At 42.0% G+C, this 16,333-nt stretch overlaps 1 protein-coding gene across 1 annotated transcript in view; it reads left to right on the top strand.

The window, feature by feature from the left end:
- Nucleotides 1–2,993: 2,993 nt before the first annotated feature.
- MOSMO (modulator of smoothened) overlaps nucleotides 2,994–16,333 on the top strand; it is a 55,685-nt gene continuing 42,345 nt past the window's right edge. The window contains exon 1 of the mRNA XM_036827166.1: nucleotides 2,994–3,101. Coding sequence (XP_036683061.1) covers nucleotides 2,996–3,101 — 106 coding nt within the window. The 5' untranslated portion in view covers nucleotides 2,994–2,995. The remainder of the gene's footprint in view (nucleotides 3,102–16,333) is intronic.

The raw sequence follows: 16,333 nt of genomic DNA on the forward strand, positions 1-16,333 counted from the left end.
CGCATTTGGATTCAGCCTCTGCTGGGCTGAAGCCTACCATCCATCACGATAAAGCACGCTGTGTTCACGGCCCTTTAACAACCACAGAATGACTATTTATGACTTCAGGCTGCCAGCATAGCTCCCTCCTGGGGGCCTTCTATGTTCTTCCGGGTCCTCAAGGATTTTCTGCCTTAAGTAGCCTCATGGCTCAGACTCTCTCTGAATAGAAAAGCCCTAGCTGCTTTGCTTAGGGGTGAGAAGTTGGGGAAGTTCTATCACTGAAGCAGAGTGCCTGACTCTGGGAGTCTGTTGGTCAGATAGGGGAAAGAGGCCCAGAGAGGTGACATGACTTTCCCAAGTTCAAGTCAGTAGCACAGGCGGGACTAAAATATGGTTCTGTATTCTTTTTACTCCGTCACACCACCTGTCCCTAACTCCTAGGGTTTGCCTCTTCTAAAATCTAGATTGAGATACATAGGAGAACAGAATTGATCTGTCCCGTCCTGAGAGCCTTGAGACTTTGAAACACTAGGTACACTGGCAAGCAAGAATGAGATTTGGGGCTAAAAACAGCCCCAAATTAATGGGATTAATGGGAAATCTGTAAACAGAGTATTTGGTCCTGCCCATGCCACCCACTCCACATCCTGGTTGGTAAGGAATGGGATAGGTGACTATTGTCTGTAGTGATATGCAGCTATTAACCTGGTAAAAAATGTTTTAAATTCTTTTAACTGTGTACTGGTTGTTTTTATGCTTTAATCTTAGATCTAGAACATTTTGTGGAGGGGCAAAGGCTGGAGGGACCAGGAAGGGATGCCTGGGTAGAAGGAGGGATTTATACTTGTATTGTTTAAACACAAGAATCAAGTCATCGTTCCACTTAGCTGGAGTTAGAATAGGCAAATGTTCCAACATTTCACCCTAGGATTCTCATCAACTGCCCAGTAGTGAACATCAGTGGACATTATTTGAGAATTCAGAACTGTATAGCTGGAGTTTCTTCTATTACTTGGCAACAGAAACACCAAAAAGAAGCCAAGAATATGACTCCACCAAACTTCTCCAGTGTTTAAACAACAATAAACGGTGAAACCTCCTGCAGTAATGTGATACGCATTATGTCCAAGTCCCTGGAACATATAAATCAGCTTGTGTCAGTTTCTGTGGCAGAGGAAAAATGAATGGTTTAATAATAATAATTTAAAAACTACCCCCCCTCCACAAGAGACCAATGTTTGGACAGGAAAGTCTACAGGCTAGCAATCAAACTTCCTTACCCAATCTATGTGGTGATACTGATAACTCTGTGCACTTCTGCAAGGCTGTTGGATTGGTGGAATTTGAAACTTGCTGAGTTCTGTGGACATGTAGGCATTCCAAAAATAGAGACAGATGTCACTCTTCTAGGTCTTTCTAGAGGTGACCTAGGTGGCGTTTATGGAGAAAATGAGCGTCTCATGGGGAACTAACTGGGAAAGAAAGAGCTGGACTCAAAGTCAGGGTTAATGGTGATTTAGTCCATGAGCCATGGAAGAAAAGGAAATCTCCACTAGATAGCAAAACTGTATGTGGTAGACCATTTGTATTGCTAATAAATTAGGCCAATGTCTTGTTTATTTTCTGTTTCTCCATCCAAGCTAAGCCCCTCCCCACATCCCACCTCAATAAATAGTGTCATCAAACACCCCATTACTCAGGCCAAAAAATTTAGGAGTCATTCCCTGAGTCCTCTCTTTCTTTCAACCCCTCCCCCGTTTATCAGCAAGTCCTTCCCTCTGCCTACAAAACATCCAATCTGCCCATCATCCCCTATCTTCACTACTCTCGTCCTACCTAAAGCTACATTTCTCTCTCCTGGACTACTGTGCTTCTTAACTGCTATCCCTGCTTTCATTCTTGCCCCTCCCCCCTACAATCGACACTCTGTTTACAGATTAAATAAGCCCTTGTCACTCCCCTGTTCTAAACCCTCCGGTGCCTTCCCTTTGCATTTAGAACAAAATCCAAACTCTTTATCATGGCTCTTAAAGTCCTACATCTGGTCTCTGCCCACCTCTGTCTTTTCTTACCACTCTCCAGCCACACAGGATATACTGCGGTTCCTTGAACAGGCCAACCTCTTTCTTGCCCGCTCCCCTAATGTCCTTTGCACTTCCTTTTCCCTCTGTCTGGAACAGTCTTGCCCAGATCTTCATAGATCAGGTTTTTATGAACCTGGCGTTCTCCGTGTAACCTTCCTTCCCTGACCATCCTATGTACCACCGCCGCCCCCTAAACCCCCCATCAGACCGACCCCCAACTTAATAGATCAATACCTAACATTATCTTTATTTTAAAGATCAGATCAGTTTTTAACAGTTTCCGTTTCTTCCCCACCCGTAGGTAAGCTTCCTGAGAACGAAAACTTTCTCAGGTCCACTCCAGCAGCCCCAGCACCTACGCCTACAGTGCCTGACGCACAGCAGGTGTCCATAGCCATTTCCTAAAAGGGGCAGTCCCGGGGCTGACAGGGCAGAGGCAATGATAACACAAGGTGACAAGGCGTTGTCACCGACTCCCTCCGCGGGCTCGGGGCCTCCTCCTGCTGAAGACAGGCGGCTTCTGCCCTGTCCAGGACAGCGAGGCGGGCGGCCGAGGAGAAGTCGGGCGGAGCGGGGCCCCAGGCGGGCGGGCCGGAGGGTCGGGGCCGCGTGCCAGGGCAGGACCGATAGGGCGGACCAGGGTCGTCGCCAGCCCAGAGCCGGAGCCGGCCTCGCCAGCGCCGCGGCTTCGCTTCCGGGTGAGGGGCGGGCGGGCCGAGCAGTTCCGGGGCGGGCGGCGGTTCCGGCTGTGCGGGCCGCGCCGCGGCTGCTGGTCCCGGGCGCGCGGAGGGCGCGAGCGGCGCGCGGGGGCCGAGGGGGCGCGAGGCGGCGGCGCGGGGTCTCCTGGCCCCGGCGGCGGCCCATGGGGCGGGAGGCGTGAGGCCGCGGCCTGCCCGGGGCTCGGGGGGTGGGGGGAGCGGGGCGGGGAGATGGATAAACTGACCATCATCTCAGGATGTCTCTTTCTGGCCGCCGATATCTTCGCCATCGCCAGCATCGCCAACCCGGACTGGATCAACACCGGGGAGTCCGCCGGTGAGCGGCGGGCGCGCGGGGCCGGATGGACGACTGGCTGAGGGCGAAGGGAGGGGAAGGGAGACCCGGCTGAGGAGAAGACCGGGCTAGAGGGTGCGAGGCGGGGGCCGGCCTGAGGAGAAGGGGGCGGAGAGGCGATCCGGACTGCCGGGCCGGGCGGCCGAGGGGCAGAGGGGATGGCGAAGGGGACGCGCGGGTCGCTAGCGGGATCCCCGGACGGAGGGGAGCTGCGCCCCAGGCTGAGTGCAAAGTGTGGCGGAGGGGCGAGGAGACCTGGCCAGGGCTGGCGGTCCTGGACCGGGGAGGGAGAGTGAGGGGAGACACCCGGCGACCTGGGGGACCATGGAGGAACGAGATTCGTCCTAGACTTAAACAAAAGTCAAGGTGGGAGACGGGAGGAAACTGAGGCGCCTGTGAAGAAATTAAAAACCCGCCGGGGAAGCTGGGGCCGGGAGCGAGGCAGCCTATGGAGTGTGAGAGTCACCCGAGAGCTGACGGTCGATGAGAGACCAAGAGGAGTCGGGTCCGACCGCTGACGTCCCCCCACCCCTCCCCAGGAAGCGGCGTCCGGGGGAGAGGTCCGGGCGGGGCCGGGTTCATGGTGCCGGGAGCGGTGGTGCCGGTGGAGGGCGCCGGATGAGAGCCCCCTGCCCGCGCCCCCGCCCAGCCCCTGCCCACTTGGCAGTGTTTGAGATGCATGTGGCTTCCGAGTTTCCCTTTGACGTCTGTGTGGTTATAATTTTGCTTTATTTTAGGCCCCAGAGCTGTAATAACCTTAATAATAAACTTCATTTTATGGAGCATCTTTCGTTCCAGCGCATCACAAAACGCTTTAGCGATCCTAATCGTAGTTTCAAGATTAAATAACACATTAGAGTTGCAGGCAGCCCAGTAGCAGTGCCTGCTGTAACACCACGGAGCTGTGGACAGCAGAGACAAAGTGGTGCCCTCAGGAAAGAGGCAGGCATCTTTCTGAAGGGTGTCCTAGGTGAATGCCCTTGCACGATTTTTCTCAGCTTGGGCCACCCTCCACCCTCCCACACACACACACTCACTCACTCACACTCACCCAGACCTGCGAGACCAAACCTTTAATTAATGTAACAGCTGCCAGGAGAGCTGATGGGAATAAAGGAATGAGCTTGTTTTCTAACTGCTTGTTCAGTGCAGATGAAGGGAATAATGGGGGGTGGGAATGTCAGACTCCCTCCATGAATAATTTGTTGTAAGAATGTATCACTATGCTGTCAAACTTACTTCTTAAGTATTACTTATGGTTCTGTATTTATCCTGCAATATTTTTAGCCCTTAAAAAAAGCTGTGGCTGGGACATTTGTTGCTTCCTCCTCCGTTCTCTCCCCCATCTAGACCTAGTAACACAAAATCATGCCGTCAGATTTACTGGTTATTAAAATAACACTCTAAAAATTTCTGCTCCTTTTCTTGCCTATATAGTCTTAGCAGAGCTCTTAATTGTAAAGCATATATGATTGTTATGTGACCCTACAGAGGTGTTAGCTAATGCTACAGTGGTAATATTGCAATATATAAATGTATCAAACACTTTGTGCACCTTAAACATACACAATGTTATATGTTAATTATATCTCAATTTTTTAAACTGTAAAGCATATAAAGAAAATATCAGTGATTTAGAATTTGGTGAAACTATGGGCTTTGTTTCTGAAAATGCTGGTGATGTCAGTGTTAGTACTAGTTTGTAGTTATATGTGTGATGTCCAGTTCATGACCTGTTGTTGTTTTTATCCTGATTATGTGTGCAATGACTCCTTTTATGAGACTTTCTTTGAGACTTAACATACTTAGGGGCAAAGAGGTTCACTGTTCTAGCAGATCTTTTCTTGTAAAGAAGTTTCAAGTGGAATCCCAATGTATAAAATAGACTAAATGTTCATGGGAAAGATAGAGTTGAGAGAGGGAAGAGAGAGATAAGTAATAGCATAACATTCCTGAGAAGATGTTATGCTCTATTATATTTGAAAGAAAGCAAGAATAGGATGAATACAACTCCTTCAAATTAGGCAAAGTCATCCGCTGTGAGTTGCCTTGGAGATGGGAGGGACAGAAGTCCAAGGTTTGAAAGAAGTAGAAAATGTTTGAAATAAATAAATAGTTGTGAGAGAAAGCATGCCAACCAGAGACAGTAGGATTATCTAGCAGTGTGGAAACTTCATTGAAGTCAGTGGTCATGAACATACAGTGTGATAACGGATCTGCTTTGTTGACTGTCTCTGGTAGTGCTCAGCTACTTTGTCACCAGTGTGTGGTGAAAGCCAATAGAAGGCTTCATTCAGGGTTGGGATTTGCCAGATACATGCAACAGAATGACAGAGGAGCAAAGGTGTTTAGGGTGTTAGTCAAAATATTGTAATGATGGCTCATGAAATCTTAGCTGGATAAAGAGTAAAAGTGAAAAAGGAAAAAGCCGGTATATTGGTCATTGAATAACAGTTGGTATATGGTCAGTGGAATAGTTGACCTGGACCCAATGGAGCTGAAGACTTGACTGGGAGTGATTGATACAGCAGAATGGAAGGGTAGGGCATTGTGGGCACAAGGTCCATAGTGTGACAGTGGTGATGTGTGGCTGAAGTAGGGTGGAGGAGGTGATTTTTTTTTCCTAACAGTTTCCCCTGCCATCTCGAGATACCCTTCAGTTAAATATTCTGTGGCTAGAAGGAGGAATAGGAGGAGATAGTAAGAACAGGGGGAAATTTTTCAAAATCGTATCTAACCCTTTTTTTTTTTTTTTTTGGCCTAACCACTGTACTGCCAGGGAATTCCCTAACCCGTATTTCTTACGGCTAAATATGTCAGACAATAAGCCCCCAAAATGTAAAATGAATTAGATGGTATGTTCCTTTGTTCACTCTTGTGCTTTTGCATTGTGATAAGATGCACCTGAACTTTGCCTAGTGTTTGAGCTTGTATACTCACTGTACACTTTTACCTGGACAGATCCAGTCTTGAGTTTAAAAAAAAAAAAATCAGTGCAGAGTTATACTTTCCAAATCAATGAAACATTTACAGGAAGTTCAGTTAAGATCTCAGAGGTGACAGGACTAGCGTTATGCTAAGATCTGCATAAAAGTGACTTCACCTGGTAGCAAAAAGTTAATGTGTTGATTCCCTTTGGTGCATTATACATTGTACAAAAGTCTTGATTGTGATGTTTTTACTGCAGTTTTTTAAATAAACAAAATATATTTTGAAAATAGAACTCCTGGAGCTGAAAGGTTCTGTAGAATGTAGTTTGAAAACCACTGCAGTAAACTAGTAAGGGAAAGTTTAGGATTCAGATCCAAACTTTATCCCTTACTAACTCTGTTACTTTGGAAAAGTTACCTAGCCTCTCTTCTTATAGTTCCCCTTCTGTAAAATAAGGGTAATAATAGTACCCATCTCAATGGGTTGTTGTGATGATTGAGTTAATCCATGTAAAACATTTAGTACAGTGCCTGACACATAGGAAGTGCTCAGTAAAAGTTAGATATTGTTATATTGCTGTTCTAGTTTATAACAGGTGTCAGAATCCCAATTTTGAGACTAAAGCTCAGAACTTATTACTGTGAGAACTGAAACAGTTTCTTTATTAGATGTTCTTGGAAATGAAGAAACATCAAGAATAATATAGCCAGGCTTAGTGTAAGTCAAATAAATTTGTCTTCCCTCTTGGCTTTGGACTTCTCCATCACTGTTTCTCCTCTTTCAGTCTCTCATCTCCATATTCTAGTGTCTCTACTCCTCAGCTTCTACTTGAACTACCACAAAAGGAAATGAAATATCCCAAAACAAAAAGCTGAGTAGAAGAACTTCCTAAAATCCCAACTAATAAACTATATTACCATAAGATTATGGACCGTGCTTCATACCGGCAGTTTTTATAGTATTGGCCCAAATACAGAGAAAGCATGTTCCTTTAATTTTCATCTGTGTGTGATAGCATTTCCTGAGTTTGTTCTAATAGCTTGCGGATTATGCACAAACTTTTAAAGATATAATGACTGCCACCTTATTTATTTATTTTTTTATTTTCATTCTTGTTCTTTTTAAAATTGTTTAGATTGGATGTTAGGGTGTTTAAGGAGTCTCAATAACACCCTCTTCCCTACTTATATTCTGAACTAATTGAGAAAAAAAAAGAATAAGATAATTAGGAGCCAAAATATTATTTATTATTTATAAAGAGGATATTGGAGAATGTGGCTTATATCCTTGGAGAAGTCGCTTCCTCTTACTGGGCCTCAAAATTGAACAGACTTAACTGTCCAATCCCAGGCAGGACTTGGGACCTGCCCTATAAGACTTCCAGCATGAAAGAACAGAAGAGATGAATGCTCCCTTTAGGCAACTTGCTCCCAAGGGCAAAAAGTTGGACCACTTATGCCCAGTCTTTTCTCCTGAACTGTCAGTCAGGTGAAGTCATTCCTCCTGATCTGAGAAGGATTGAGTGAGGGGACACAGATAAACTAAGATATTCTAACAGCCACACCTCTACCCCGCCCCTCATGGATAGAAACATCAGAAATGGGAAAAAAGCATTACCTGGTTGAAACCCAGGATATGGCTGGCATTTTGCAAGGAAGAATTTTCTTTTTCCTCAAGTACAAAGACTGGCAGATGCTTGGGGAAATAAAAGACTTTTTGGGGAGGGTTTCATTTCCCATTCTGTTACCCACTCCTCTCTCCACAGGAAATCCTGGTAAACCTCAGATAGGGGACTGTGGGCTTGACATCTATCACATAAGAGTTCAAGATCTTTAGGTAGATCCTAGCCTACAAGTTGGGAGTCTTTTGGTTTAAAACATTAAAATTACAAGCTTCCCAAGCAGACCCGTTTATTAAATACTGGAAAATTATTAAATAATAAGCCCTTTCTCCTGAACTATGACAACTTCAATAATCACAAAGTTGGTTTGGTGTGAAGGAGCTCTGTAACATCAGTTGTTAAACAAACAAACCTATCTAGAACTTTGTCTTGTTAATCATCTTGGACATGACTTACAGAGAAGGACAGAATTGGGTTACCTAAGAGGGCAAAAATCTTGAGATTGTGCTTTTCTTTAATTTAAAAAGCATTAACAAAACTTTTTCAATGGCCTTTTGAGTCTTTTTCCAGTAAATTTCTTTTTTAAAAACAGCTTTATTGAGATATAATTCACATAACCATAAAATTCACCTACTTAAAGTGTACAGTGCAGTGGCTTTTAGTATATTCATAAAGTTGTGCCACCATCACCACAGTCAATTTTAGAATATTCTCAGTACTCCAAAAAGAAACCCCAGATGCCTTAGCCATCACCCTCCACCTTCCTGGTTCTTAGGCAGTCTACTTTCTGTCTTGGTAGATTTGCCTATTCTGGACATTTCATATAAATGGAGTCATACAATATGTGGTCTTTTGTGATTGGCTTCTTTCACTTAGCATAACATTTTCAAGGTTTATCCATATTAGAGCAAGTTTCAGCAGTTCATTTCTTCTTATTGCCAAATAGTGTGGTATATCCCCGTTTATTTATCCATTCATCAGTTGATGGAAATTTGGGCCAGTAAATTTCTTTCCCTTCCAAGAATAACATTTCTTCATAATGGTAAAGCGGTATAAAATTTTTTCCTTGTTTTTTTTTTTTGGCTGCATTGGGTCTTTGTTGCTGTGCGGGGCTACTCTTCATTGTGGTGCGCAGGCTTCTCATTGCGGTGGCTTCTCTTGTTGCAGAGCACGGGCTCTAGGCGCATGGGCTTCAGTAGTTGTGGCATACGGGCTCAGTAGTTGTGGTTCACAGGCTCAGTAGTTGTGGCGCACGGGCTTAGTTGCTCTGTGGCATGTGGGATCTTCCCCAACCAGGGCTCGGGCCCATGTCCCCTGCATTGGCAGGTGGATTCTTAACCACTGCGCCACCAGGGAAGTCCTCCTTGGTTTTTAAAAAAGTAGCATTATCAGTATTATTTATTTCAACATATCAAATAAGAACTTTGAATAAAAATTCAAAGACCTCACAGCTAGAGAAAGAAAACCTGCACGCCACAACTAGAGAGAAACCCTTGCACTGCAATGAACAGACCACGCACCACAACGAAAGATCCTGCATGCCTCAAGAAAGGTCCCACGTGCCGCAACTAAGACCCAATACAGCCAAAAAGAACCCCCAGAATCAAAGACCAGTCTTTTTACAGTGTTCACAGGTCATACTTGAAACTTGAAATCACTTATAGTACTGTGAATTTCAGAGCATAGGCCAGATTTTCCAATATGAGATTATATTTCCTGAACAAAGTATTTATTCCCTTTACAACCTTAGTTCCAGAAAGCCTCTGTTTTTACCATTATCAACAGAGATGTAGCCACTTCAGGATGAAGGGTGTAAGCTAGTTGGCCTAAAAGTTTTGGAGAAGGGGAATTTGGGACCAAGAACATGGACAGAAGCCATGAGAGAATGGAAAAATCTAAGAGGAAGGAAATTCCGAAAAAGATATTATGGAGTGATGACTGCCGTTGCATTTATTAGATGCAACCAGACTTGTTGAATTTTTCCTCGCTCGACTGCCTGAGCCCCTTTCAAAGCTGGCATAGTAAGAGTCATATACGTCAGTCCTCCACTGTTCAGCTTAGTGTGTCCTAAAATAGTGTTGTTGTTTAACCCCTTTCCTCATAAATACTGAGTTTGTATTGGAGTTGCAGTGTAGTAAAATGGTCCTATGGGATTTGAGTCAGACATACCTAGATTTGATTCTTGGATTCCCTTTTTATGAGTTTTATGATTTGGGGCATGTAATACGATTTCTCAGCTGTAAAATGGGGATGATATATTTATCTCAAAGGATGCTTGTGAGAAAATAAAATATGGCATATGAAGAATTAGCACATGGTCTAATACATAGCAAATGCTTAAATGTTAGTATTATTATATGAAAGATCAAAACATCTGAATTTTAAAATATTTCCCTTTTGTATTATTTGTGTTATTTATTTACTTATATCTTGCCTTGTTCTAAAAAAGATTTAAGGCAACACAATGTGTCTGTATTGAATATTTCTGAAGTCCTACTTGGGGAGGGGAGGTCTCTGGGAAGACAGACTTTGAGGTCAGTTGTAGTGGTGATATAAGCTTAATGGGATACACGTAAGTACCAAAACCAAGGAATGCATTGGGTTTATATGTTTCTGGAACAGACTAAAGAGGTTTTCTAAGTGAAAGGCAGCCTGGCATAGTGGAAAGGGCACACAGGTTTTGGGGCTAAATCAACATGTAGTCAAATCCCAGTCCCACTATTTGCTAACCATGTAATTGATCTTAGACAAGTTGTCGTTGAGGGTTTTTTATTAATAAAAATTATATCATTCAGATGTGCTTAATACCTCTTGCAGCACTTCCAATTGTTAGGCAGGTTCAGACCCCAACTTTCTGTTCTTCTGTAGATTAGAGTAATATCTGCAGCGCACTGTGAAAATCATTTATTTCGGAAGTTTTTTTTTTTTTTTGGCTGTGCTGGGTCTTCGTTGCTGCGTGCGGGCTTTCTCTAGTTGTGGTGAGTGGCGGGCTACTCTTTGTTGCGGTGCACGGGCTTCTCATTGCAGTGGCTTCTCTTGTTGCAGAGTACAGGCTCTAGGCGCATGGGCTCAGTAGTTGTGGCACATGGACTTAGTTGCCCCGTGGCATATGGGATCTTCCCGGACCAGAGATCGAACCCATGTCCCCTGCATTGACAGGCGTATTCTTAACCACTGGACCACCAGGGAAGTCTCGGAATTTATTTTTAAAGGAATATAGTGGTCTGTAAAGCTTTACAGTTGGAGTATAGAGAGTCAATTAGTCTCACCTCAAAGGCTGAAAATAAGTTTGAAATATATGAGATAGTTGTTTCTTAATAGAATAGTACAACTGAATAGCAAGTAGTACAACTGTATAATACCAAATAGTACAACTGAAAATTTAGTTTTTGTTTATGGAATAAAATTTCTTCTAGTTGTCATTAGCTTCCTCAATGCAACTGTGAGTCTTTGAATTTTTTCATACCCCATTTCAATGCATACTTAAGCAGTGGGCCATATTACATAATCTTATAGGGGAAATTTAGATGTGTAGTAAAGTATTACTGTTTATGAAATTGTTATTATTGAATTATAAATAAGAGCTTAATCATGCAACCTGAATGGATAATTGTTTACATAGTGACCTTGTTTTATATCTTCTAAGCAACGCAAGAAATTAGGTTGTACGGTGACAGCAATGACAATGTATAGGTATAAATTTCATATTTACAACTTTGTTTATGATGATTTATGTAAACATGACATTCATATCTTTTTGGTTATCAGAATGTTCTATTTTCAAGCTCTGAAATTACACATTTTTTCTAAGTACTTTTTAGAATTCTTTGCCCAGCTAGCAGCTAGCTGCTGAAAAGTTTGATACTTACAAAACCTGGTCCACTGGTAACAACAGATTGGGGGTAGTGGCAACATTATTTTATTCTTTATTGACTGTAGACTGATGAAAAAGTAATATTTAGCAAAGCTATTGTTGAAATACTAGAGAGGTTAGATAAGAGCATGAGGGAACCTAAGGATCCTTAAAAATCAAGGTACCTGAAAGTAAATATCTGGATCAAAATCACTTTTCAATAATATACCTCTGTAAACTTTACTATGTATTCTCTCATTAGCTGTAAATTACAGCTAAATTACATATCCTTACTGAATATGACATGGGCAAGTAGAACGCAGTAGTCCTTTGGGATTTATTGCCTTAGAGTTGACAAAATAAAGATTTGGGTGTTTCTATAAATGATACTTACATGTATTTATGAGTATATATAAACCAGCAAGTATAATTTGCTTACGTGAAGTTTCAGTATATGACTTCAGTTTTGAAGCAAACATTTCTTTGAATTGCTGAATTTTTTTTTTTAATTGGGAGGAAAAGACTGCACTTTTTATGTGTCTCTTTATACTAGCTTTGCTATAAATAAAAGGTCACATTTGGTATTTTGACACTTGCTGTTGTGTATATTGAGCAAAAAGGCAGCTGCTGACTTTTAATATAGATCTGTTCAACCAGCGACCATATACTGCTATCGTTAGAGATTTAAAAAGAGTAAAGAAAATACAGTTGGTTGGGTCAAGTAAGAAAATGGGAGAGGAGAATTTCACTAGGTCTCCCCACTTGTGGTCTATTCACAGTAAGTTATTCACATGGAACATTATTGGGTCTACTTTCAGCTATAATAATAGAAATTTTTTTCAAAAATAGATAGGACATGTTCAAATTAAGGCAGAGATTTCCAAAGCCATTTCATTTATATGACCTTTTCATTTATAAAGTACCATCCATTTTAATAAAATAAATCTTTAATTTACTATGAGTATTCCATAAATCTTCCCGTAGTTATTTCGTATACCACTGTACTTTATTCCAGACAGTCTCACAACAGATGCTTATTAAGGTATGTGTGGTCTGGAAGGAACTGTACTAAATATTCTGAGGGATTGCATTTAAGCAAATGAAAAAGTATTTTATCCTTGAGGAACCTGTACTGTGTTTGGGAAGATAAAGTTATATACATATGAAATAAGTGTCATAGGTGTTGAAACTACTTTCTGCCCAGGTGGTTGAGGAGGAGGTAGAATTTGAGCTTAATAGATTATACATTTAATGATGAGTATTTATGAAACTCAATTCTTTCTTTTTTTTTTTGGCCGCGTCATGCGGCATGTGGGATCTTAGTGCCCCGAGCAGGGATCGAACGCATGCCCGCTGCATTGAGAGTACAGAGTCTTAACCACTGGACCGTCAGGGAAGTACCAATGATGGTATTTAAATAATTAGGAAGACTTGGGCAGTGCTTGAAAGTGGAATGGCATGAGTAAACGTATATAGAAGACAAGGAAATTTCCATTTCAGTTCATTTCTATACATCGCTGCTAAATTTATCTTTCTAAAGGATAAGGATAGTAATAATTGCAAACACTTATATAGCATTTACTTTATGACAGATACTTTTCTAGGCACTTTACATGTATGAACTAATTTAATCCTCACAGCATCCCTAAGTGCTGTTATTAGCCCCACAGAGATACAGAGAAATTAAGTACCTTGCCCAAGGTCACATAGCTGGTAAGTGGAAGAGCTGAGATTTGAATCCAGGAACTCTAGCTCCAGAGTCCTGGCTCTTAACCACTGCATATGCTTGAACCAGAAACCTTCAGCAACTCTTCATCTGCCATAGCACAGAAGGCACTCAAGGATCTTCACAATATGGCTCTTACTTACCTTTCCAACCTTAGATCCTACATTTTCCCTATGTGGATCTACATTCCAGCCCCTCTGTATTACTTTATGTTTCCTAAATACAATCTATAGTCTCATCTCTAAATCTTTGCTTATGTTGTTTATTCTCAGTCTGAAATGCCCTCTCACTCTTCGCAGTTCCTGTTGTATCAGCGTCCTACCCATCTTCCAAGCGTGTGTCAACTGCTGTCTTCATAAAAACCTTTTTTGATCCCCTACCTAAAGTGATTTTTCCCTCTTGCATGTTTTTCATGGTAGCATATCCATATCATGGTTATATGTGTGTTAACTTGCCCTGTTTTCTAGTGTAGATTTTTTTTTAATAAATTTATTTATTTTCGGCCACATTGGGTCTCTGTTGCTGCGCACAGGCTTTTTCTAGCTGCAGAGAGTGGGGGCTTCTTATTGTGGTGGCTTCTCTTGTTGTGGAGTGTGGGCTTTAGGCGCGGGCTTCAGTAGTTGTGGCGCACGGGCTTAGTTGCTCCATGGTATGTGGGGTCTTCCTTGACCAGGGCTCAAACCCGTGTCCCCTGCATTGGCAAGCGGATTCCTAACCACTGTGCCACCAAGGAAGTCCCTCTAGTGTAGATTTTTAAAGTTTCTTAAGAACAGGGCATAAAATTTATTGGTCTCCATACCTTAGGTAGCACTCACACCAAGCTTGCACATGGCACGAAAGAGGAAGTGTTATGGTTGACACTAAGATTTTGAACCTGGAGTAGGGAATAGAACTGGGAACTTTGGAGAGTGAGCTGCTTTAAGGGCAAAAGTGATGATTTTGGTTTAGACGTTATGTTTGAAGTGAGAGTAGAATTCGAATATCAAAGCAGAAAGGAGCTAGTCAGGAAAGACGACTATTTGGCATTCCTAGTTGTCTTATCTCATTTTCACAAACACGATACTTACATTGTTACATATGCCAAATTTTTGTTCAATAACTGCATGTCCACAAAATTCATTCTTAATTTTTTTGACAGATTATCAATTGGTTTTTATTTTGGAAAGTAAGGTCCAGCAACCATCTAGTTATTCCCAACTTTGAAAAGATATTATAAGATGAAAGTTAGTTTGTAGGTTGATTAGTTGATTCTCTGGGTCAATACAGAAATTAGTTTCCTAAGCTAGTCTGTAAGGCCATGTTATAACTGAAACATTTACTTCTGCATCAAAAAAAAAAATAGTAGAAAGCAATACAGTTGTATTACTAATAAATAGCTTTTAAAAAGTTAAAAAGGAATAAGAAATGGTGGCTTATTTCTCTGATCCTTTAATTTGTCAATTTGACTTTAAAACTTATGACATTTCTTCTTCTGTGTGATATAGGTGCTTCACTGAGATTCTTCTTACATTTGTCAACAATATTTTGGGTCATTTTTTTACTTACAAATTGCCCTGTCAAAGGAAGAAAAAGGACTCTCAGAAAATGTATGTTTAAGAGATTTCCTGAAGTGGAATAACCTGAGATAGAATTAACTCAGTGGAGATGAGGAAGATTGGTATGAGTGCATGAATGTGCATGTGATATGTATGGTGCATGATGGTGGTGAGTGGACATGGGGAAGATAAGGAACTTGTAATGGATAAATGATCTCCCCATGGGGAAGCAAAGTGATACAGAATAGGCTAGATCCAATGCTCCTCATTCAAGCCCCATGGGAGGGGTCGTTAGTCCTGGCTAGTATGGTTACTGTTTGTTGAGGGGCCCTGTGAATGGATGGAAGGAGGAGTAAAACAGTATTTTATATGCCAATTGGGGTACAAAATGGTACAAATTAAGTATTTTTAACTTGAGGAGTACCTCTATTGAAACTTGGCTTCTAGTTTAGGCTTTGCTGTAGATGTTTTGTTTGTGCTTGAAAAATTACCTAAATGTTTATTCTTTATTTTCCCCAACCAAAAAATAGTTCTGTGTTCCTCCCTCACCCTCATGAATCCCATCTCTTGATTTAAAATAAAAGTGGGTATATGATATATTGAATTCTTAGAAAATTATTTTATTAAGAAAGTTATAGTGAAAGGAGTATGGGGGTGAAGCCAGAATTCAGTTCAAATTCTGGCTCTGCCATTTCCCAACTATGTGGCTTTGGACTTGTTGTTTGGCCTCTGAGCTTTAGTTTCCTCATCTATAAATGGGGATAATACCTCTTACCTTGCAAAGTGGCTGTACGAATCAAAGTTAATATACCTGAAACACCTACCACAGTACCGGCACCTATGATAGATAGCTGTTGTTGTTAAGCAACTAAATGGATTAATCTGTTATCACATTGTGATACATAAAATATAATGTTGCAATTGGCTATTTGCCCATCATATAGTCACCAAAAGCAATCTGATTTTTTTTTGTATTTTTAATAAATAAATGTATTTATTTGTTTATGGCTGCATTGGGTCTTCGTTGCTGCACGCGGGCTTTCTCTAGCTGCGGCGGGCGGGGGCTACTCTTCGTTGCGGTGCGCAGGCTTCTCATCGTGCTGGCTTCTCGTTGCGGAGCGCGGGCTCTGGCTGTGCAGGCTTCAGTAGTTGCGGCACGTGGGCTCAGTAGTTGTGGCTCACGGGCTGTAGTGCACAGGCTCAGTAGTTGTGACACATGAGCTTAGTTGCTCGGTGGCACGTGGGATCTTCCCGGACCAGGGCTCGAACCCATGTCCCCTGCATTGGCAGGTGGATTCTTAACCACTGTGCCACCACGGAAGTCCTGATTTTTTTTTAAACTAGGATATATCACTGTGTTAGACCTGGTTGACCCTATCATTTTTACCACACACGCTGTACGATGCCCCTGATGCTTAACCTGGATTGCGGCCTTCTTCCTTCCACCTTAGTGCACTAAGAGAAAAAAGTACCAGGCAGCCTATTTAAATGTTTATATACAAGTTCTGTTCTGCATATCAAAGGTAACATGTATTTGGGGATTTTCCA

This window comes from Balaenoptera musculus, chromosome 15, assembly GCF_009873245.2.
Source record: "Balaenoptera musculus isolate JJ_BM4_2016_0621 chromosome 15, mBalMus1.pri.v3, whole genome shotgun sequence".
NCBI lineage: Eukaryota > Metazoa > Chordata > Mammalia > Artiodactyla > Balaenopteridae > Balaenoptera > Balaenoptera musculus.